The 27413-nt window shown below is 30.1% G+C and overlaps 1 protein-coding gene across 1 annotated transcript in view; it reads left to right on the top strand.

Annotated features, from left to right (window-relative positions):
* LOC147079676 (protein scabrous-like) overlaps window positions 1–27413 on the top strand; it is a 151409-nt gene that overhangs the window by 55222 nt on the left and 68774 nt on the right. The window contains exon 2 of the mRNA XM_085943081.1: window positions 19583–19907. Coding sequence (XP_085799207.1) covers window positions 19583–19907 — 325 coding nt within the window. The remainder of the gene's footprint in view (window positions 1–19582; window positions 19908–27413) is intronic.

The raw sequence follows: 27413 nt of genomic DNA, 5'->3' as shown, positions 1-27413 counted from the left end.
TTCTTCTTCATCTGGACCTCATAACTGAGGATCGTGGCTGTCGAACACCCAGTGGTATTTATGAATCGGCGCATCCATTTGGGTCATCCAATGATTTCCTTAAAATTCTGACTGTATGTCTTAAAGACAAGACAGCGCAGACACCAAAAAAAATCTCTAACATTCCTAATAAGTATGACCGTTAAACCACACGCAATCGTAATGCCTGGGTATGGGGAATATGCCAGAAAACGTGCGGGGGTCCGTAGTTGAAACCACGGGAAACTATAAGACTTCCATGGGTATTACTAAGTAATACCTAATATAAATCTTATAGGTTCTTGTGGTTTCAACTACGGACCCCGCACGTTTTCTGGCATTTTCCCCATACCCAGGCATTCCGATTGCGTGTGGTTTAACGGTCATACTTATGGGGATGTTATGGGTCCGTTTGTGAGTATATACGGAAATCAGTGGCAACTGTTTAATTTTGTTAACACCGCTCTCTCTTGTCGCCTTAAACAAATCAAGAGGTAATAAATTATTATAGACCCCCCCCCCCATCCTATTTTTCAGTAGTGAACCTGTTTTTAATGGACCTGCCCTATACCGCATCCTAATAATAAATAGACATCGGCTCAGGGGTTTCATAGGTCGTATCACTAGATACGCTGTTTTTCAATTAACGTAGATACCGCGTGTATTCGTTTTGAGAATCAAAATAAATCGTATCTAGGCACTTTCTTACCTTTCTGAGTATGTTGTATTAGATTTGGCAAAGTTAAGTAGGAATTCGAGTATTAATTCTGTTTGCGATCAATTTATTGATGTGTAGGTAGACTAGAACGCTCGTCTAATACGAATTCCACTACTGGGTCAAATTCACATGATGGGTCGGATCTTTTCAAAGTAAACACCACACAAATATAGTTACTCCAGGTTTTATCGTACCTATTTATTTACCCAATTTTGGACGAATATAGCAAACTATCACGACAATGTTCTGCATATTAGACTGAAAATAATAATAATTGTAATTTGCAATTTCCATAATATACTTACTATAAAAAATGCTTCACTTGCTGACAGATTCACAAACATATTTTAAAAAATTACCAAGTCATTTTGATAGGTTTTACAAATATAATAATCATCGTGACGTTACGAAACAAATTAAATTGTATATTAACCATACTTTTACTCAATAAACAATGTTTAGAAAATTAATACTATCGACATTGGGAATGAATACTTGATGGAATTTGAATTTAAATTCTATTTGATTTGAGTTTTGTACTATTGAATGAGTCATTTTTTTGCGACTCGGGTTTCTTCTTTCGGCATCTTCAGACACTATGGTGAGCGCGCTTAGTGCCTGAAGTTGTTGAAAGGCGAAACTAGGTTCACAACAAAATACGGAATAGTACAAAACTCAAATCAATAATGTATTCTTTATAATTTTTGTTATGTTTGGTCAATTAAACGAGTTACGTCGGTGTTTTTTTTCTGGAAAGATGCAGAAATTATCAAGTAAACAAAAAAAAATGTAAAATGGTGATGTAATTAAAATAATATATTATTTGTGGTAATTTTATCGTAAATTAGCTATTATCACATTGCACATTCGATTACCTACATGTATTGTTAGCAGTGTATATGGATAAAGTTTACCTGAACCACTTAGATATTAATAGCTTCGTATTATGGACATATGTACTATAAACATGGCACGAATTTCCTCCCACTATATAATAATAATAATACAGCACTAACGCTCACGATAAAATGGGTTCCGTAATGAGATTTAGCGGGATTAATGCCATAGAAAACCGCATGAGTATAGCCATAAATTCGATAGGTTTCAACGAGTAAAATGCTTCGCAAATTTTCAGGCGGACATTTAAATAGTAGGCAAAATAAACACTGCGTGTGCACCTCTGTCATTCATTCATTATCACCGTGAAAATATTATCTGTTGCACTTATCAGTGTTGCCAAATAATGTCGTTGAAAAAAACATCCAGGACAAGCTATTTGGCAAGAAAAAAACGTTAGATTCTGTGAAAATAAAATTGCAAGTAAATTTAATTATTCTACCAAGAGCGAAGTCAATACCTTTCCTTACGCGTATCGAAGTGAACAAATTCGAACAAGTTCGGTTTTTTACCGGGAGGTTGCTACTGCGCTCTACTGCGCAGACGCAGTAGGCCCACACGCCGGCGTGTAGCGTGCAGCAACTTTTCTCGGTAGAGTGTTTACAATCTGCTTGTTAGCTTGTTCGATGATTACACTGGGCGACTTTACAGGCAGATTATAAATTCGCCAACAAACATCTCGTAAAGAAGCTCAATGTAATTGACGCTTTAGCACGTCTGATTCTGATTTTTAAAAAATCTTCAAAAATGTAATACGAAGTGAAAATTTTTCAATTTTTGCTCTTTTTGCTATTGCTAAGATACAATATTATATAAAATCATTGGGATTTTCTATACATTAAGGCGACGTGAAAAAAAGTTAACCACTGATTTAACCATTTTTTTTTATTATTTTGAGAAACTGTCAACTAATAGATTTACTCATTATAGATTATTACATCATACTTATATATTATGATTAGACGTTGGACCATTAAAATTGTATTACAAGTATCACTAACATGTCAAATAATACTTTGCATACAGCTTTTTTTATATATAGCCTTACTATATTTCAGTGACATACAACGTTTTTTGATCTAAGGGTTGCCTTGACCTAGCGGGTGAGCAAAGGCACCCATGTATGTATACATTGTTGTGAATCACAATGGGTGCGTGTGTATATACCTACCGACACCCCTCCATTACGTCATCGGTGTCGCTAATGGATGGATTTAGTTTTGTGTAAAACAAAATAATTCTCGCTCGTCGGTGTCAGGGACGAGTCAGAAGTTCTCACCATTAAAAGATGCTCTCACATTAGGACAGACATCGCGATAATTCCATGTCAACAAGAACTTTTCTTACATCTTTATTTCATACACCAGACATACAGAAATATATGACATGGTGCCACAGTCTCGCAAGAATGAAAAGAACGTTTCTTTACAATTAATAGTTCATAACTTATAGCCTTGCATGCCTGTAAAATAACTGAATATTTCTAATAAGTACTACAATAAGTAAAATATAAATGTTTTTTTTAATAGGTATATCATAATATGTATGTATAATTAATAAATATATCTGATTGGTACATAAACGAAACTAACCGTCTAGAATTCCATAATAAACATACGTATACTTACAATATTTTTCATCCGTTAGTTTATTATAAACCAATTTTTCGTAATATTTTCATGGTTAATTTATTAATTTTCAATTCGATACTTCAGCTTACGAAACCTTTTCCGCATTAAATTTGCGATATAAATCAAAGCTATATTACACACTTTATCAAACTTTGAGCTGTTTTGACACTCTGTGTTATGGAAGACGAGACTTTGTATTTAAATCGGAGAAGACAAGTTACACTTTAGAGTTTACTCATTTACGTAATTGTCAAATTAAGAATATATATTTGGAATCTATCAACGTGTTTTCTAAGAGAAACAAAAATTTTCCAGATGGGTACCTAAAACTAGTAAGTATAACATAACTAAAATAATATCAACAAAAATACATACAAACATACTACAGCCTACTCAATAATGAATGATTTTCCATTTGGGATAGAAAAAAACTTGGGAATTGTTTAGTATTAATAAAGGTCCAACAACAATGAAAGATTTATTGTGTGATGAAATAAATACACGGAAACCGTATATTCATTTTGGTATGAAATAAATAATACAGAGTAGATAACCTTCTTCATTATTGGTAGAAGATTTTTCATTTTATATTGGTGCGCACCTTTCTGTTTCTCCATCAAACTTGACAGCTGCTGGATCAAGTAGATGTGCCAAGTCAGAATTGGTTAACCTATTCGGGCATTCCGTGGAATTTACAAGCCACAAGCTGCTAATGAAAATGTACAAAATAGCAACTGACAGACTCACTTAAAGGGTTCAAGCAAATATCGTCGGCTTGCTGTGTGAAATTTAAAGTAACAAAAAGATACACAATTATAATACTTGTAATAATACAAAGTAATGCCTTAATGCTCTTGAAATATATATTACAAAACATTTGACTCAAAGAAACTCCTTTCATTCATGGACTTTACCTGGATAATAATGAAAGAAGCAAGTAGATACGTCACTCACTTTTAATATAAGTATATGAATGTAACTTGCAGGGTATACGAAATTAAGAAAAATATAAGTTTCTGGGTATAATTTTAAGAAGATACTATTCTCAAGCGTAGAGAAATGGGAATGAACTCAATTTAAACAAGTATGTCAAAGAATATATGATTTTTTTAATTGTACTTATCACAATTTGTAAATATTTGAGGTCATGCCGGAGGCTTTTTATTCATTGCTTTTAATTGACTTACCGTTATTAGGTCATAAACCAAAACTACGAGTACATTATTAATCCATGGCGACTGTCTTTCGCATTTGTATCGTATTAATCTGTTCAGTGGTGACTGGTGACTTATTATGAGCTAAATAGTATTAGTATGTTCAAATAAATAAAAAAATATTCATAGAAAAAAAAACCGTGAGGCAATGGAAGTTGCCACCTCCTGTTATGTGACACAATATTTTGAGGATCTAGCAGCTAGCTAATACGAACCGAGTCTGAAATATTAAAAAGTATAAACATTAGATGTTCAACATTAAAGAAAGAATAGTGTTAAAAATGGATATGTATTTATTGTGATGGCCAATCAAAATGAAAGTTAAGTTAAACACAGGTCGACAATAATTATAGTGATTAATACACAAAGTAATATTTTTTTGTACAGTTGTCACAACTTGTCAATGTTGGTAACTTTTTACCTACATCTACTTACATCATTCAACGGTTGTAAGTAAGGACTTAATGTGGCCCTTATAGCGACGTAAACGGTCGTGCTAGGCAGTACATGCGTAACTATAATATGTTTACCATCGTAACTATTCAGCATTTTTTTGCGGTACTGTTTCGTAACATAAGTCTTGCCAACTATAAGTGCGCCAATAGAATTAGAATAATACAAGACTGTATCGACCTGCTTTTTAGTTTTTTTTTAAATGACAATATGTAGGTACCTATATTTTATTAATTAATGTTATGATAATTTTTTTAATTATTTATGTATGCTTTTTTATAAATTAATAACATTATAAATGATAATTATGTCACTGTGGTTTACTGTCAGAATATTGAGAAAACAGTGGAAATATGAGATCAGTGTTCTCACCCTCCTATTAATACAATCGCCTAGGGCCTAGGGCTAAGTTTTCTAAACTTTAGGGAGTCGCCACCCACTAAATTTCAGTATAATTTTTCGCGGATCGGAATCTATGGAGAGAATGTTAAACTTACTTTTACAGCCCACATACACATTCAGTTATGTTTATGCATTATATTATTATATGTTGATATGTATATAAATTTAAAATAAACGACGGTACATAATAGGAAGTAAACATACATAAAATTCATAAAAAAAAGTTTTAAAAATATTTTTTCTTGGTACTGGCCATATGTACATCGCTTGAGCTTGAAAGTTAACTGTCTTCATTTTCGATATCTACCTTCTATGCATTTAGTAGTACATACTTCAATTGACTCTTTGTTAGGTAACTTTGTTTGTCCAGCATTTTTTTTTTTGAGAGATATACCGTTGGTTAATTACAGAAAAAGTTTATGTTAACAATAACCGTACTACACTTGTTTAATTGCGGTCATAATGTAATATATTGTATTGTGATACAATATGAATTGAAAAACTGATTTGATATTTAATTTATAGAATCGGTGCGAGCTTGAATATTATTTCTGAGATCAAGTACTGAATCGTGACCCACCAGATGGGGAAGTCTGGTCTAGACGCTTCACTTTGAATATAAAACATGGCCTATTCTGATCTTAAACAATATAATATAGTTATATAATAACGTTTCTTACATATCGATTTTAATTGTTATAATATGTAACATTCGTTTAATAAATTTTAGTTTATATTGCATGCTGGCTTTTACCCCATTCATACACAGAGATCTGCCCATCGGTATTCTTTATGATAAATCGACAGAAGAGATTAATCTCATTCGTATTTTAATCAATATTTTCTTATTATTTATAAATATATATTAGTGTCGTAATTCATAACAATAAGAAAATAAAATACAAGATTTCATTATTTCAGCAGGTACAGTATACAATAAAATTGACGCAGTGCACACAAACGATTATACGTAGATTGATTGCCCCAGTCTATCTATTTATTAATTCCATTGTATTCAAGTAACCAGAATACAATTTTCTAGTAACAAACAAAACTAATATTTATTGCTAATAATTTTCATGTTTATTTCATAAGGTAAGTGGTTATTGGATTTTTCATTAGGGCATCGGAAAATACTATAACAATAAAATACTTGTGCCAATTTTTTTCGTTATATCTATTTTCTTTACATGAGCGACTGTGTGCATAGAATATGGAGTGGAAAAGCAATGTTTAATACTTTGTAAACACTTTAACGGAGTCTAGTTTAGGACCTATTTGTTTTGATTTTTTGTTCACTCGAAAGCTCGTGAGTACCTATTTACTACTGAACACTCGAACACAAAGTGGAGGAGCTTAAATCTCTTCAAGTCATAATTAATGAGACAAGTTTATTATAGTTATAGCCCAAGGATGTTCAGTGGTGTATCTATTACACTAATTAAAAACGGAGGGTAGTGATTAATTTAGAAATATAGGAGCATATAAATTACAGTACGCTTCAAAAAATCAAAGGTAACGCAATAATAATAAAATTGAAAGTGTTTTTATGTTGTACTATCATAAAATATTACGTATTTATAAACAAACAATATTATAAATAATACTATTTGATTAAATATTAAGCGGCTTTTTCGTATAATATATTTCCCGTATATTACCGAAAATTGGTAGAGAGTTTCTAATGTAGTAACAATACATTTCAAAATATATGCGTCTCAATTATTTAACGTTTTTCCAAAATAAAAAATAAATTAATTTCATAGATTCATATTTATTTTTCTTGGTATGACACCATTAAGTATCCGGCAACAGTGGTTGTTGTTGAGTTATTATATATTAACTTTAGAATGAGAGATTTAAAAATATTTTTCAATTGCTCTAAGACCGGTTTTGTCTTTAAAACGTCTTCAATAATTATTGATAAAAAATAAAATAAAAAAAGAAAGTAGTATAGAAATAAGATGTAATTAACAAAAAAAAGTATTTGTTAATTTTCATACAATTTTCTTCCACCAAGAAATAATAGTGAAAATAAAATATTAGTAGTGTATTGAAAGTCTCATTCGTAATAATTACGTAATATAATATTTACCTAGATACTGCTACAAATATTATAATGATAAAATTAACTATTTAAAATAATATCAGAGAAACTATATAACTATATATAATAATATTATGTATGTGTTTAATATAATATAGTTTATCGATGTAATATGGTCGTTTTTTTTCTTTTGAAATTAAATATGTAATCTTGTTACGAGAAAACTAGTGTGATGTTAATTAAGTAAAAGATAAAGAAGTACATATATGAAAACAATATGACGTACTTATATATTATTTAAAAATTTATGAAATCGGGACGTAAGAAAGTGTGATGAAAAAATGTCGTAACCTTCAGTTACTCGGATAGTTCAAATTGATTCTACTCTTTGACATCTCAGCGCCACCTTGTAGTTTTCATCGGTACGCCAATGCCGGGGGGTTCTTTGATTTAGTTAATGGCTTTTCAACTCGACAAACTATTGAAAGAAAAGGGTGTAACCTTTTCGCAACAAAATCTCAGAATACTAAGCAACAAAATAATTATACTAAATATCCGGGACCAATTGTATGAAAATATCAAGACTGCTAATCCAAAATGGCATAACTGACAATCCGCAACATTTCAAGAGAGGATTTTGAATTACAAATCTTGTCAGTTACGCCATATATTTTTCATTAACTAGCTAGAACTAACTAGACTGAACATAGTCGTAACATCGTCACGGCATTACTCTTATTGACATATTTTTGTTATACCGAAGAAGATATTCGCAGGCTTATAATTAGCTAAATCTGTTAAATAACCAATTTTTGCTAAAATGTCTCTAACGACATTTTTAATTAGAAACTTATATATATATATATATATATATATAGTAAATAGGTCATGTTATAAAAAAGGTACAGGCCTATTTACTAGAAGCCAGGCGGAAACAGCAGCGATTTTCATAGCAGATTTCGGCAAAATTCATGAATTTATATGAATGATATGAATTAAATGATATCCTAACCTAACCTAACTTAATCTAACAAATAATCCAGTATATCGGCTATTTTAAAAATTTGTTTGCCACTGGCTTTCACTAGGGAAATAGACAAGAAAAAAATGTCGGACATCCTCAAGGACAATAAATATTTGTATTCCGGAATATTTAAACATAACATAAACATAAACAAATAATTCACAAGATTTAAGAATGTACCATTCTGATTATTGAACATACATAATTTTGAAAAACACTTCTGAGAAAATATATTATAACCAACAGAAAAGGAAGAAACCAAAGATTTGGAAGAACGCTGATGAGTGGGTATTAAAAGGCCCATAGTTTGTTTGTCGTCATCAGTAAGTCACCTTGTAGCATAGTGGATAATGCGCTAATTGGGGCGTAAACCCAGGAGATGCAGTTCGATTCCTGCCGGGTGTCTTACTTTTGTCAAAAAGATTTTTTCTATTGGTTATAATATATTATTTTCTCAGAAGTGTTTTTCAAAATTATGTATGTTCAATACTTATATTTATTTACTCAACATTTTCTTCATTATTCAGGAATAGAGATACAAAAAAAATCTACTGGAGTAACTCGTAAATACTATTTGTCAGTTAACTCGAATTATTCAAAATCATAAAAGGGACACTCCAATTCATATTGGTAAACTTAATTTGTAGCGAAACAATGTGGTCAATACGGAATTATTGTTTGGTAACATTGTCACGGTGATTATTAATTGACTTCAACATCACAGTGAGTAGGTAATATGATTGAATATATTTGCATAAGCTTGTGAATCTATCCGCGCGGTCAATTTTCCGCGTATGAAAAAATCGGCATCTGTCCTCGTAGAGTTAATATTCCATTAGAGGCGTTACTAATTAATTTGTTTACGGCTACAGCCATGCAAATTATTTATTATGGATGCAGCTTACAGTGGTTTCACAAAATATATAATATGATGATATGTATATAGTTATAATTATATCTATACTATGCATCATTTTTTTTAATCACATATCGTCTTACATTAACAGTGATAGTAACGTTTCAGCAAATGCTTCAGGATCATTTTCATTTTAAATAATCAATAAGTATGTATTTAAATACATTTTAGTAAATGGGTGTTTTTTTTAATTAAAATATATATTTATAAATATTAAAAAAACTGTTACTCTTTCGTATGTAGCAGAAAGATTTTTAAATAATTCTCAGTTTTGGCCTATGTTTTATAAAATATATCCATTTTTCTAATATATACATGTTTATAACTTGATTTTTTATGTCGTATAGAATATTGATGAGGTCACAATAACAAAGCTCGAATTGATAAATTAGTAAAAAGGATTTCAAATTACACTTTCACAGGTATATTTTATAGAAAAATCAATTCACTTTTATTTGAGATAGCTACGTATTGATTATTTAAAATCAAAATTATCGGTAAAATGTACTTATTAAATTTTTAGTAGTTTTCAAATACAACATATTTAACAAAAAAATGTGTAATATTTGCTATGCCGTGTAAATAGGGAGGTAATCCTAAATAATCTGTTGAAAATATGTTCTGTTTGTAGGAAAGATTTATAAGCCATCATTATTAGAACATAATAATTATATATTACCACAAGAGATTATTATAGTCAACTTCGTCATTTTAAAAACCATATTTAATACTCAAAATTATTCTTTTATTTTCACTTTCACTATAATATTATATTTTTAAATATGTATTAAATATTTAAACATTTCAATTTCGTTTAAATTAGTGTTTATAATAATTGCCGATAGATCACCGATGAAAAATCTTGTGTTATAATAAAATCAAAAATATTTTATAATGAAAAACTGTTTTAGCATTTAATTTTGAATACCACTGTCAAAATTGTTTTTTTTAATCCATAGTAGGTATCGCGAAGAAACAATTTTTTTTAACTGATTTGAAGATGAGATTAATTACCTTCTTCTACTTTTTACAATTAAATACTGCGCCATAATAACAAAATGGCAGTGTATTATACAAACATAATTACTTACACAATGTATTTAAAATTATATTCGTCCAAGGAGTTTCCTATGGCCTTCATGCCGTCTCCTTGAATCCGCTTATGTTACAAATTCAAATTTCAATGAAGTATACTTCAAACCTATGTTTCGGTAAGGCTCGAGATTATTACGTGTAACAATAATCATATAATTTATATTCAGAATTCAGTAAAATATTTATAATTAGATTATACGTCGAATTTTATAAAGAAAAAATATGTTTATTTATTAAGTAATTTTACTGTAGAATCGTTTTGAAAGTTTGTTTTCTCTTAGACTAGACAATGCATAATTATTATGTTTAGACACTGTATAATAAATTAGTAGCAACTGCTTATATAGTTTGTTTATTAATCGCCTTATAAGTTTTGTCAATGTTAACATACCAGAGTCACTAAGTGAGCTTTACTTCAAAATCTACTTAAGTTTTTATTGCAAAAGCTTCCAAAAGTCTGTACAACACAATAGCTTAACATCTTACAATAATTACTTAATAGGCAGGTAGGTATTGTACAAAATAATAATCCTCTTTGATTTTAAATGCTCCCATGGGGCAATAATTCAAAAACTTTTACACCAAGTACGTACATTAAATGAACTGAAAACAAGTAAAACACCGCGTAAAGTTATGGTATATTATGGTTAATGGAAGTATCTACAATATAGATTAATAAGCGTTGTCTCAAGGAAATATTATTAATGTAATTAATTATTTTGAAAGGAGACTCAATTAATAACATTTATTGCATAAATTGTAATATTAAAGGTAAATTATTTTCCATTAATTTGAACGGAATTTTGGGTTCAATAATAATAATCGACACATTTACCAACTTGAAAAAGTATCCATTTTATGTAGGCAGTTGCAGTAAAGCACCACCATACTATTTCAAAATACATTAATAATCGAGATATAAATCACAATGTTTAATAATGTAGCATTCGTTATTGAATATACACAATTTAGAACACCTAATAAACTTAGCTTATATTAAAAACGAGTTGGACGAAATCTAATAGACACGGATTCAAGTTCCGTTCCGACCAATGTACTTATATATATATATATTGTTTTCTGTTGGGTATTCCAAGTTATATAAAAATAATAATATAGTATTTCGCCGTTTCAATAAATGAAGCATTAGAATTTTTTTACTTGTTATTAATTGTATATACGTATTATATATTGAGACATAAGCTAGAAAGCGTATGAAGTGAGTATATACAATGGATATTTAATATAAAACATGGACACTATATTGGTGTTCTTTCCTTCAACACTGTCTGGTGTTTCAAGCAATTTGTGGATTTGATTATAATATGCACATCATAATATTCATGGAACATACTGATTCCTGATTGTTAATAACTTATCGATTTATAATACGTCTATGAAACTAAAATGGATAAGTACCCTTCTTTTAGTACATTGTTGTTGATTTAGCGAAGAGATGAAACTACTGTAATAAAGGGACTAATACGAACTTATGGCCCGGTTGCACATACAAACTCGTCTCAACTGTTATACGTCAGATTTGTCGATGTGATTTTGTTGTCATTCACAAAACACATGAAACTTAATGTACTGCCATACATAACGTATAGGTACTTGTCGCATGTAACAAATTACACTGGGCATGGGCCTCAGGTAGAATAGCAAAAAGTTGTAAAGACGTATATGCAGATGCTGATTTTTTGCTGCACGCGTAAAACTGCCTGGTTTATATTTGATAGCGACTCCCTCTGCAGACGTATTGGTTTGGTTACCTTATTACGGTTATTTGCGAGTTTATGTGATCGGCTATTTGAATAATAATGATATACCATGTAAAAAAAGCTTTATTGAGGCGCTCAATGTAAGAGTAAACGGCAAAAAAAACTTAGTAGATAAATGTGACGTTTTATCGCAATGTGAAAAAATGACTTGCGGGTATTTTATTAACATCTGGATAAAAGGTTTTTCTTCCTATTTATTTTACTGTACATAAAATTCGGTTTAATTAAACATTCAATTGTACCGCTACAGCCTGATTAGAATTCCCCGAAATCCAGACTATCTTCCAAAGTCATTCGCCAATCATTACCTACCAAATACGCCCACGGCCATCGCTTCAAAAGCTGGCTGAAAGCGAACTCCTTCATCTAAATACTCAAAATCTATACGATGGACATAGCTAGCTATTAACTAAGTCTAAATAATTAATATTAATTAACATATAATATTAATTATTTAGACAATGGTTCCCAAATTTTTCATTAATTAATTGTTGGCTGGGAAATTAAGCCTACAGCCTATTTTAATTTATACTTACTCGTAGGATAATTATATCGATATATCGTAAAATAAATTATTGTCAAATTGTTTTTTTTACATAACTTGAAATAATTCTCAGAAAATTAACAAAATGGGATTCTAAAATACAGCTTTAGCTTGCCAATGAGTGCTCTAGTCATTGAACTATCGACCATTTCTATGCATTTCTTGCGAATTTTGTCCAATATAATATATAAGGTGATTCAAGTTCCGCCATGAAATGGCTACCATAATTATTATAATATTATACATCAAGGTAATATTTAAAATAAATTTAGTAAATTTGTCATGATTCATTCCAAAGTTGAGTTGTAAAAATAATTTTCTATTGTAAATATTCTATTGTAATCTAGTTTGGTGGTAATGGTGATCTAGTTTATAGAAAGCCCGTTGCTAAAACCGAAAGTCGTTCAGTCCTGCGATTGGCAAAATGCCTATTTTTTTAATTTATATTTAATAAAACTATGTTTTATACAATGAATAATACACGTGATTAAAAAATGTAAAATTCGTTATTGAACCTACATAATTTGGAACACGTTATAAAATATTAGGTTAATATTTTTAATATCATAATATTAAAAATTATAATGCACTGCAAGAATTTAATAAGTTGAAAGTGTCCAACATCCATTCCCCATAAAACGGCAGTTAATATTACATTCAATCTTTGGAAGCACATATTCTGCGCTTAAACGTGAACGTGATCATTTGTATGTTTACTTAAAATATTATGAATCGATAAATTCTTCTACTATTTCTTTATTTTTTACCTAGTTATATCGATAGCCATCTTAAAATGGGACAATGTTGCATCACCATTTTTGCAAAGTGATCGATCGATGTGATCAGTTTGAATCTGAGCGTACCAAAAGGTATTCGTTATTCCCCACCGATTTCTCATAGTATAGAGATAGTAGTTACGGATAATACGATAGAGATGTCACAATAAACAGATAGAAGTAATGTGATGACATTTCCTAGATTCTCTCTACCCATGGAAACTCTATGTCGCTCACAGGGTAAATTGAGAGATTCTTTTCGACATTAACAATGTATTTTATTTTAAGACTTATCGCTCTATATAAATAACAAAGTATAGATGTTTTCTATTAGATCCAGCATACTGTGTTAGTTCATTAACTATATTCAGCCCTTTCAGCTGGTAAAATTGGGTTAAAGTTCGTTGCAAATTCGTTAACATCCATCAGCCGTAATTGACCTATTATTTAACGAATAGCAAAATACTGTTTTCTAATAATTAGAATGTATTTCATTCACATTTTGTTAATTTTATAATGTATTTATCTAAACAAATATTACATTTACAATCATTAGTATAACTTTTTTAATTTGGAGAGGGGTGGGGGTAGGCTGTTAAGATTATATATAAATAGTGCACAGTAAACTTTGTCAGTCATACTTATTTATTATCATTTAAATAAGAATACAATTTTCAGATTGTACTGGTCAATTTTAATGAAACTCTGCCTAACCAAACTAGAATAGTTTAATTATGGTATGGGCGATCCAACAAAAATAGTGCACACTTTTTTGCACACTATATGTTTTCGTTGAATTAAGAATACATAATAATATTACAGATGGTATTGATTAGTTTTTTTTAATTCATTAAGCCCTGCCTTACTAAACCATAATCGACAGAAAATATTCTTATATATCTAAAATTATGTATGTTTTAATGACATATGGTTGAACTATCATAAAAATATGTCAATCAACAGATACTTGATAATAAGTATAAAATTTATTTCCAATATAAATTTTCATAATAACAAAATAATTTAATTTAAAAAATAAGAACACTTTTCATGTTTAAAATTCTTGGAGTTGTATAAATTTACTTTTCGTGACCTTTATAACGAAATGAGTATTCAATACTGACTAGTTTATTTCTGTGGTCTTCGGTGTAGCATGTAGGTACTTTGCCAATATTCACCAGAGATTGATAGATGCCTAATAATACCTACCCGTAAATCGGATTGAATACAGCTTCGCAGTCTTTTATAATAAAAGACAACCTGTCCCATATTCTACTGAGTTTATTCCAAAAATGTATATTCGACGTTTTCAATTTCCCATCATTCACAATCTGGTGTGGTGTGAGATTTGTTATTCTGTAGGTAGTCAAAAATAAAAGTAATACAGTATATATTTTTATTTTTAATTTTTAATATTGCGTAAAAGTGGAACATTATGATCATATAATATCACTATTACTAATTATTCATTTGTAAATAATTTAATATTATTTTACCTTGCCCACTCCACACTATATTATATTGTTATATAAACAATTCATATTTTATTTATTTATCATAAGTAGGCAGAGAAAAAAATATTTTAAAAGTTTTGAGAGAGGAAAGTTATTTTGCTGATCTAATAATACCATCACATACATGCCTGCAGGTAGGTCTAATAGGTTTTTAAAATTCGTATCAATAATTTTTTTTTAATCTTGTTTAAAATGAGTGGATAGTAAACAAGTAACAGTATATGGGACTTTCATTTGTTCCTTTTTCCTAACTTTGTATAAAATGAGTACATAATATAAAGTAATGAATTTTATAATTGGAATATCTAACGGAAATTAATGTGGTTATAATATTATAAATATCTAAAATACTCCTTATGATCTTAATGCGTTACCTAATATAGAAATAATAATCGTTATAAACTCTCAGCAGTTTCTGTCTGATTTAAAAACAATTTAATTTTTTTTAAATTTAATATTTACCTTTTGATTCTCATTTTATAATGAGATTAATAACTGTGCGTCAAAAATGCAAGGATACATAATAAAGGCAAGAGAAAAGAGAGGGGCGAATTCCCAACTGTTAGACATAGCCCTAATGTGATGAAAAATAAAATATTAACGTAAAAGTAGAAAGACTCAGCAAACCGGTAGTTTACAATTTTTCAGATTATGATTTTTTTCACTTTTTTATACTTAAGAGTGAAAACATTGTTATCTATCGTCAGCTATCGTTTGCATTTTCGTGCAAGGGGTGAGTGATGGTTAGACAAACTGCACCCTTGGTGGCAATTAAAGGAATATATTATAACAAGCAAGTCATTCTTTATTTTTCTCAACTACTACGTTTTTGGTGATAATCTCAGGTTATCGTCTTATTATATTTTTAAACCAATTTTTCTAAAAATGTGTACGAAGTATTTAATAAACAATGCCGTGGGTATTAAATACTTTAAGCGACACTTTAAAAATAAAATGCACAATAAGTTATTTAGTATGTAGTTATATAAGAGATAAATACAGATTTTTTAAACATTTGTATTTTTAATTGTAACCCTAGTTTTAAGACCACGTTTAACGTTTTTCTAGTTTTCACTTCACAGAACCTGTGTCTTCATACAAGACGCTTTTATAACAATTGCAATTTGAAGTTATTATGGCAATATGGTAAAATTGTATTATTTTAATAAATCGGTAATCAGTCATTATATCTTTACAATATTTTTTTTAAACTATGTCCGATCCTAAAAAGATCGTATGGGTCTCCACAGAGTGGAGATTTGCATTAAGTATCAGATATTTGTTTTTACGAAAAATGAATGTTAGCCACTTGCTCAACGTATAACGTACGTACTCTGACTCCAAACACACATTGAATCAATATGTGTATTTGCCAGACCCAGGATTCGAACGACGGATTAATATTTTTCGGCATTATTATACGTCACCATCGGCTTAAAGTGTGGACCAATTTACTACTAGATAAAGGCCTCTCCAAGCTGATTCCATTCCTCTCAGTTATATTCCTAAATTTAAGTCTACATAGCTGACATTTTCTACGTCTTGGATCATAATATTTGTCAAGAGATTATCTGATTTTCGATATGTATCTTGCGTATTGTTATTTAGTTTTTTTTTAACAATCTGTTACATCGTATACTTATCCTTATTCAATCAGAATAAATGCCAATAAAATAAAAAAACTGTTTTTTCTGTGTTTAGTGAATACTATCATTGGTGTTCTATACAATATGTTTTTAACTCGTTTACTGTGTTTTTGATTACCTAGTTTATTGTGATATAAATCCCACTAGCTCTCCGATCAATGTGTGTATTTGAATCCGCAGTACCCAAATGAATGACAGGATAACAAAAAACCGTCGTAAAAATATTGTCAAGGTCCAAGATAAAGCAGCTTTGTTAGTCCTTTCTCGGAGCGTAAATGTTGAATACAAATAATCGCGAAAGCAAAAATATAGTTCGTATATTTTATATTTTTGCATTATGAAAGTGCCAGCTGCTCTCACGTAAACCTCTGTAACGGGAGTGCAAAACCATTTCAGGGGAAAATATTGACGATTCCATTATAACAGAGATTCGCTACTTGATATTCCATGACTCGTGCATTATTATAGGCCAGGCCTTTAACGTTGCAGTGTAAACTGAATGTAATGTAAACTACTATGTAATGTATTAATTAATATCTCAATTGAGATAATTCAAATGAGAATATTAATTATAACATTATCATATTCTTGTATAAAATAGTAAGTACATTGTTTTTCTGAATAATATATATACGCATTGTAATACAAAAGCTTTAAAGATGCTTTCGTGTTAACAAAAGTTCAATGAAGTCGAGAAATTATAAAAGAAGTGGTAAGAAGAACTTTAGAGTGGATATATTTTAAATTAAATACTATTGTTAGAACTTAAAGCTTTTCATTTTCGCATAGATTGTTGATTATGTACAAGATTGTCATTTAAATGGCGAAACTAAGAATTTTAATTAATTTAAAGATCTAATTCTCAAAATCCGTACAGTTTTCAGGAAAGTTATATCTAACCTTATGGTATCATATTTTCCCTCATTATGTAAATAACCATTTAATGATTATATAACATATTTTTATACACATATAATTTTATTGCAATAGTCTACATTCTAAAATTGAAGATAAAGTCATATTCTTCTCTTTCATAAGAATATATCCGTAATTATAAAACTTCCATTATTTTTTAAATATATGATGTTTACATAATATGGCAGTTTCCAATTGACTCATGATTTTGGATTTACTATTTCATTACCGTCTAATTTTATAGATTTTCATTTTGGATATGCATTTTGTGATGGTATATACTAATTTAAAGTTAAAGTTGACATTATGCTATTATAAGCCTATAAAATACCAAAATGGTTACCAAATTCGTAAAATTCATTTCGTTATAATTATCATCTGATTTAATAATTTTCCAGTAAATGCATGTTTTTATGGTGCTGAATAATTATTTGGGTTCCTATATACTATGCCAATGTTCATATAGTTCACAATTCGTTAGTTTTTCCGAGCTTTGCCACCAGACTAAACATTATTTTTAATCGACGATTTTTCTTCGAATTAAAATACCAATTTTAAATGTATAATCAAAATCACATTAGATTATACAAACAATTTTTATATTATTAAATACAATTGTTTTACTTTTTTATTCTAAAAAATATTATACTTATAACGTACTCGTACATGAAGAAATCTATTGTGAAGTCTATTTTTTTGAGAATTTTCAATTCCATAATCAATTTAGTTTAAAAATCTGCTTCATATTAGATATCAATGTAATTAACATAATTTCCTTGAACGCCACTTATCTACCGCCTAGATACAAACAGTCCACAAATATAAACACTTATGAAATAAAACAAAGTGTTTCTATAATTTATGGTAGGTACTTACATAGAAAACTACCATTTCCCAGCGAAATCTCCCAAAACCCTTGAAAATGTCTAGCAAAGCACACATTGAGTGACAGTACTTTAAATAAATTACTTAGTCTATTACTATACCTATAATAAATAGTTCAAAACAAAACGATTTCGTTAAGTTAGTTCCATTGTCTTCGTCTCATTAATAAAATAAACAAGACACAATTGCTCCATCTCTACAGAGGGTGGATGACAATCAAAGTGTGTAAATAAAAGCATTTTCCTTTTTCACGGGCAAGCATGACTTTTTTCCAACACTTGCAACATTCTGAAGTTACTTTTTCCTGTGATATTGCTACAAGAGTTTACTTGTTCCGTTTTCCTTGTCGGTTTCATTGAAAAAGCTTACGGAAGAAAATAAATAACACGTATTTTTACATTCCTTGATAAAATATATTCTTCCCGTTTTTCCTCTTACAAACAAACGCCTACATTTATTGCATTTTTATTAAAACTCTATAGTTCTCCAATGGATAAGTACATTCTTTTCTCTGTGTATCGAGAAAATTATTGAATATTCCTTTAAATGCTCATTACGCTACACAACCGTTTTGGATCCTAACAGAAGGTTGTGTTAACAGATTTTTGTTTTTACAAGAAATGACTGTTGGCCACTTTCTTTACGGATTCCATGCTCTGGGTCCAAACGCACATTAAAAATAATGTGTGTATTTTTCCACACTCTGGATTTTAACTCGGTACCCATGACATAGTAATTTGGCATGTTATCCGTTCGGATATCGAGTAGTGGAGAACGAATAATGTGAAATTTTAACATCTAAAGATTTTTTGTTTTTTTTTGTTTATACCTACTGTGACAACCGTGAAATAACTATCGAATAAAAATGTTATTTTGTTTAATTTACATTTATTTTTTTGTAATTTATTATATTATCAGATGCTTTGACGTAGTGTAGATAGTTGGCAAGGTGCGTAACAGTTTCCACATAAAAAATGCGCAAACTGTTAAAACCAGAATTAAAATTTAAGTGATATCAGTAATTACTATACAATTTAAGCTGAAGAAAGTTTAATTAAGTCATTTAGTAAGTTGTGTAAACATTTTCTTTTGTTCTCTTTATTCAGGCAAGAAGTACGTACAGCGCCTCCTGGTAACGGTCGCCGCAACGAGCGCCTGACGCTGGAGTGGGCAAAGTCCGCTCTCGATGAACTACGCGTGGAGATGCGAGAGGTGGAAGCGGCAGCCAATGCTACCGCTTGGCGACGAGATGCCACCGAGGAAGCAGCGTCCGCCCGAGCCGAAGCCGCTGGAGCCATAGCTAGGGTCGAAGATCAAGAGTCCAGGATCGACACGTACGAGGCCCAGATTGCCGAGGCCATGCTGGAGGTCAAGCAAGCCCGTGATTTGGCCACTGCTGCCAGGAAGGAATGTCACAGTCTGCGAGGCGAAGTGAGTAATATTTTATTACAATTCAAAATGTATATTTTATATACCATAGCAATACGCGACATGCATTCTTTACAATCATTAGTGTAGATAAAATAATTAAATATATTATATACATAATATGTATAAATGAATGCACTCTCATCAGCTAATATCGATCCGCTCTCTGACGAAGTTCTACTCTACTCCAATCCTTTCCATATTTGTCAATCCATTACTCTTTGTTACCATTTACTACTTTAAAATGTCTCATGTATTTGTAATGCAAGAAACATTTATTGCGGCATGAAAAAATACATTTTCTTTATTTCATACTTTCACAATTATTTTAATTTATGATAATACCCGCTGTGAGAGATTTTATTGGTTCTTTTTTTATAGATTTTGACAACGCAATTTACAAATACAAATATTCTTTCACTAAAACGCGTATACTTTTCTTTCTAAGCGTTAATAGCATTTTATTGCCAAGTATATTATGATCTTATGGTATTATTTTATTTTACATAATATACAAACATAATGCATTGTGAAATTAAGTATTTCATGTATATAGAAATTATTTGATTTTTTGGCGTATCTACTTATTATATTTACTTTTTTTCTTATTATAAGACTATGACCATAGTATTTGTTTCTATCCAAATCCAGATGTTTCATTTTTAAACAAACTATAAAACAAAAATTCAATATCAAAACTCAAGGGAAAGTCATTGGAAAAATGTGTATAATTTTCATACTATTAAAGACGAAAATTCAAAGTAACTTAATTAATTATACAAATAAATAATCATCATTAGCGTGGATCGATCGATTGCTGAATGAGGACTTCTCTAAGCTGATTCAATTCATCTGTCTTTCGTTGGAATTGGATTTCGTTTGAACGTACAATGTCTCTAGATTTTGTTATCTTTAATACGTTTTCTACCTTTTCAGTATCACTGGATGACAATATTTATCCAGCCAGAGATTGACATAATATAGTCAACATTGCTTTTAAAATACTGATTAGAGCCTCATATAACGTTTCATCCATTCATGTATGTATGACGATATTCGTTTATATTCGTTTCAATAATATTATTCACAACTCTCATGACATAATCTAAACTGTAAGCCAAGATAAAATACTATATATATATGTGTAACATGTTAGATGTTCTTCGTGTGACCAAAGCGCAAGCGATTAGTTTATTATAAAACAACGCAAATAAACTAAAAGGAAGATGAATATTACGACAGTGGTTATGGTTATAAGAAGGTTATTTGTTATTGATTTCCCTACATAAACTCAAGAAACCTAAATAAATTTTAAACCGATATTTTTCGGCGTAGTACATTAACTCTCACGCGTGAAGACCTTCTAATTAATTAGCGCCAAATGTAAATATTGCAAGACAAGGTAAAAGAAAATATCATTTATTATTAGGGCGAACAAATTGAACAGGTGCCGTGTGTTCCAGCCGTGAGACTTTACCATGGCGTTAATTAGTAAGCCTATCCTGACACAACTAATACCTAACTAGATTAATTACTACAGCTGGAATCCTTTCTTTCTATCATATCACTCGTAAAATAGGATAGAAATCGTTCGTATTGGGAAAATACTCTACGACGCGAATATATGGGTAAATATTTGATTAGAAACAAACTGAAATTTGGCCAAAGGCTGACTTTTCACCCTCAGTAGGGAAACAGTATAAATGAGACTTTAAAGCAGGGTTGTTGGATAGAATTGTGTCATTAAAAAATACAAAATCTCCAAATCCAACCTCAAATTGTTATCAATAATGAAGAGAGTTTGTTAAGATAACTCTAATAATTTCATGTGCAGTCACAAACATAACACATCAGGGTCAAACGGCGCCTATACTTGACCATTCATACGCACGACAATTTTATTACTGATTTCACACAACCTCTTCATGCAGAAATTTACATATCCCCCTCCCCCCACTATATAGCTGATAAAGTGCTCGTCGACTTTGGACGTATTTCTATTCGGTTTTCTTCATATTTTTCGGAGGTAACTATAGTTTATTTTGGGGTGGGCATGAACTAAATACACATTAAATATCGGTTATTTAAGAAAATACATAGGTATAATAATTTTTGGTTTCTTAGAAAATATAATATTAAAATTAGGAATCGCATGACTGATGAAAATAATGATAATATTACATTACATCGCCCGACCAGTTAAGGAGCTGTTTTCGAGGAAATCTTAAAATGAATGAATAGTTGATAATTTATTTCGTGGAACAGTATTATAAAATTCCCACACTTCTTTGTGGGTAGATATTTATAATTAACATATATTTTTCATCGCTAGTCTTAATATTCCCATTATAAATAACATGGTATTACATAACACACTAGCAATAGGTATTGAATAAATGGCATTTGAATTTGCCCTATGGTATCACAATTTTCGCTCCACGACTGAGTGATTATAAAACTTTGCACAAAAATAACGTGATATCAAATTTCAGTGCAAGTAGAATAAATTTTATTTGTGTTCGTGCCATTTCAAAAATTCCTAGTAAATCAAAAATCGTCGCGTATCACAGGTATTCAACGGTACAAGTGACTCCGTTTAATGCATTGAAAAACTCAAACAGTGTGCTGATGAATAGACTCGACGTTTGGAGCGTTGAATACGCTTGCCTTTTATAGTAATTCAGTACTGCACATTTTAATATACAGCAAAGGAAAACTTTTCACTTGTTTAACCGACAATTTCTCCGAATTCCATTTCCCTGCGACGATTCACGTCTGCAGTAAATTGCCAACTCTCAATATGACGACATCTTTGTAAACACAGAAAAGGGTTAGCAGGCGTCGTATATTATAATATTATTTAACAATACAGGTACCTAACTACAGCACATGGAACTGTATATTATATTATATCAACTGTGGGGGCTGTCCCGTATTTAACTTCTCAAATAGTCGGGGCGCCTAATTTTCGTCTTGCATCGTGGCGTACTTAGAAATATAAGTAGTTACGTACATAATTGTATTTCTCTTACTCTAATTTCACTCTAAAACTACAGTTATTACTGATTACAATAGTTTAGTTAACATGGCACAGTGGTATGCCTCGAGTATACACCCGGTATGCTACCAAACTTTCCCTAGTTTTACATATAAATAACATAATAACAAAACGTCAAACCACAGACACAAAACAGTCAACAGATATGCAACTAACACATTGTTTTGCAATTTATCTACATTCTACACATATGTCAATTTGTTACAATGACTGATCTGATACAACAAAGGGTGAAGACATATTATAGAACATTTCGTATAAATATTTAAAATCCTTTGATTTAACATTATAGTGAATGTATTTGGATGCATAGCGATGAAAAATTGTTTTATATGACTGGTTTGATTGACTTTAATCTTTGATTAGGAGATCTTTGTCATATCTAATTATAATTATAATGTTGATGTTTGGTGTCTCATGAGAATTTTGCAAATAGTCAAGAGTGACGATTTAGTAAAAATATTTTAAAAAAAAAATCCAATTCCTTAAATATAAAACTAATATGTAACATGCAATAGGTATATTACGTAAATATAATTCGATAATAAATAATTACAAGATAAAAAGAACTTTTTATATACAACGTTTTTAAATTTTCTGTTGAATTATATAAACTTGACTTGACTAGCATAAACGATCAAAAAAATTTGTACTTGATAGAAATACTGAATAAACATAGAATACTGAAATGTCATTTTGACATTTCATATGGATTTCCATAGTAACGCACGTATATATTAATAATTTAGATGCTAGGACCCCAGACCCCTAGCAACCGATAATAGTGTTTTACTTTTTACGGATTTCTTCCGAAATAACTTTTCATACAAAACAGAATTAACTGAAAATGAATTTAATTCTAATTAAAGATGGCTAAAAGTATTAAAAGAATGCATTGGCATCGTGTTCTGATTTATTCTAAAAGTTTCAAATGTCTAGCTAGTCGGGAAGTTAGTTAAAAATAGATTGCAAGATTTGTACTGGATAAAGAACCACCGGACAAACAAGAATACGACCTAATAAAAACGTTGCAAATACACATAATAAAAGATACATATAGACCGTGTGTTTAGTTTCGAGTATATTTAAAATGTTATTTTTAATGTATCGTAAAAAAAAACTGCCAACCCTATCTTAGTCTATATATATATATATAACAATCTTAGAAGATGCTACTTTTCTTCTCTGTTTTTCATTAATAAATATTATAACCATACTCGGATCGTATTATTTGCGCATATATTACGATTTCAAAGGAAATGTGATCTTGTGAAAAACCAGTATGCAATTGCAAATAATAATATTAATGACAGCATCAAACGGCAATCATGCATCAGTACCTACTCACTTGGTGGAGTATTAATTGAGTGAATGCACACTAATGTAGTCGTATTCTGTGTAAGATGTGTAAACCAAGAGTAAATGAGGCTCTAAAGCATTTCAATGGGGAACTCTTCAGCGAACCTCCCTTATTTGTAGTAATCTCATAATTAACAAGGATTTCGTTTAACTTCTTATACATTAAAACACCCAATACTACACTACTACATTATATAATTATAATTATAATATACATATACTACAGTATATAATTTTACACGTGACTGCATATTCTTTAATATATATGCCTACATGGTTTTGTTAATCTTATACATATTTTTAAGTTAACCAAGTAGGTACTAAAGTTTGTTCCCGTTTTCGGTATTGAATTGCGAGCAATGTTAATAAATTATTGTTGAGGATCATGACTTATTTTAAATAGCCTAGTTACTCCTCTCGAACAGTCTACCGCATTGCTGAGGATGTTGAGAAGTCCGTAGCGTCATTGGTCAGACTATCGAGTATGCGACCTCCCTCTTCCACGTCAACCCTTTCAACTTATCATTTTCTTTTTTGGCTATATGACTAAATAATCCAAAACTCTCTAAATAACATTCAATACTACTTACAACATTGCTTAAAAACTACGAAAGGGTGTAATTGTTACAATTAAAGGTTTCCTCATTAAAACCAAGCTTCTGCGGTGTCATATGAGCATAAAATTATAATACGAGTACATATTTCAAAAAATTCTCACTCAGCTTTCTTTTTATACCATGTTAGCATTAGGTTTTGATTAATTTATACTCGATGAATATTTACTAGTTTCATGTTTTCAGAAATACTTTTTAAGTATTTTTTTAATTAAAATCAAAGGACATAGGATTTTCAATAACCACCGATATTAATGTGGTATTTTTTTCAAAACTAACAAACACTCTACAAAACTTAGACACCACTTCGTACAAAAATACTCACAAGCAATAAGGATAATTCTCATACTGTGCCTATTTTCTCATTCATTAATATTCTGAATAATTGCTGTACATTCCAATATGTGTTACTTTACGTAAATTATGTGTTTTTTCAACGAAATTAATTATTGATAATCGCCAAGAACTTCCAAGAAGGACTGAATAAATTACAAAATGAACCTCTTCATTCAGAAATATCACAATTCGTGGCTGATAACTCATGCAATGTAACGCAAAAAAATATTTTCCCATAACACAATCACTAGGTATGTAATTACTGACGTTAAATTTAAATACCGAGTTGCTGTTTGAACCGAGAAGTTTTAATCTGGAAACTTGTTGAAAAGTTCAAAAACATTGTTGTAATATTGGGAAGTTAGATATACATACTTACTTACAACTTTACCGATTTCAAATATTTATTCGTAATAATTTCTGCACCCATTTTCAAGTTAAGTATAATAAAAGTTTGGTTCTACTTAATGATACCATCGCCCTATTTGTTGATTACACCTTTTCAATAAGTGTATTCTACAGTAATTGTGTTATTGCCGTGTGTAACTGTGTATTAACCTTCTTCCAACTTTTTCGGCTGTAGGAATCATTCCAGTCTCAGATTACATTATCAATATATATAAATTCATAATGTGTGGATCATAGTGAGAGGTCTCCAATAGTCAAAAACCAACATCGTTTTCTCTGAGCAACATTATTTTGCTGTCACCGCACCTGAAATTTTTTGACACGCATAACGTTCACGTCTTATGTTGATACTAGATAATACAAAAAAAAAATCCGATAGTCGAAGGAATCTATACCATTATTAAAATTATAATACTTACGTTTTTAATCATTTGTAAATGCTGTTGTAGGTATTGTTATATCTTATATCTTTAAGTCTTTGTTAGAATAGAATTCTACTCTGCTGTATATTCTAGCATTTCATATATTATTTGGAAACAATCTTCAATGTCGATGAATTGAAAAATAATAAATCGCACTTACAATGAAATAGACGTAGAGCGACAATAATAATAAAAAATGAGCATTTAAATTTGTAAATCAGTGTCTATAAAATATTCTTATTAGCAAATAAATTCTCAGTATACTTTCATTATTTCTATTCAACAGAGATCCTTTGAATATATACGAAAGCTAAATGTTTACAAAATATAAAACAGCTGTTACTTATATTAAAAATATATTTTTATTCCACATTGTACTGGCACGGACCTCTTTTCAGCGCGAGCTATTTGAATAGACTTATATTATCACATTTTATTTATAAAATTTATAGCTAAGTATTTTTTCCTGCGTACAATATATTTTCCATTCTTCCTTTTATCCGTGTACCTATTCCATAAGGACTACCAGTACTATAACAAAATAAACGTTTTATCCTGTCGTGTCAAGATTATACGAAACGTACCTGCATATCATTATGAAGGCTGTTAATTATTATAAACAGAAAAAATATTTCCCTGCTTTATATTCTTGCGTATTAATTAAATACAGTTTGGTTAAGGCGATAAGTTACCGCCATTTAGAGTTTTCATTTAACCATAAATACAAGACGCGGTTTTAATTGATTGTATATTTTAATGCTTACAACGTCATTAAAAATATATTCAAATAAAAAATAGGTATTCATATCATACTTATAATATTTTTGAGGACTTTGGTGAATGACAATTTTGAACATACCTAAATGGACGCCAATGCTTGAGGGAGCTAATACCTTTATATCATCGTATTGTAAACCTCAAATGAAGGTGTTTGAATTATTATTTCACAATTTGTTGACAGTGCTGAAAATTGACGAGAAGTTGTTAAATAGATATCTTCGAAATATAAATGTAAGCAAGCAAAAATGTAACAATACTGTCGTACGTATCAATATTTTACTTTCAATTTAACATTGATGTCAATATTTTTTTACTACGCTGTGTAGTAAAAAAATCCGTCTCCAAGATTGTAACAATTTCAAATTTATTAAAAAAAACGTGTTTAACAGATTAGAAAAGAAAGAGTCGATGTCCATAGATTTTTAACGACTCCGCCAAAAATAACATCAATCACGACTCCGAGTCCACAGTCCTACTTTTTTGCCAATATCGAATCATAAAACATTTGTAACATTCCGGACAGGAAATTAAT

Source organism: Rhyacophila brunnea, unplaced genomic scaffold (genome assembly GCF_057557595.1).
Source record: "Rhyacophila brunnea isolate RB1 unplaced genomic scaffold, BYU_Rbru_1.0 scaffold_1, whole genome shotgun sequence".
NCBI lineage: Eukaryota > Metazoa > Arthropoda > Insecta > Trichoptera > Rhyacophilidae > Rhyacophila > Rhyacophila brunnea.
This window is presented reverse-complemented; position numbering and strand designations above follow the sequence as displayed.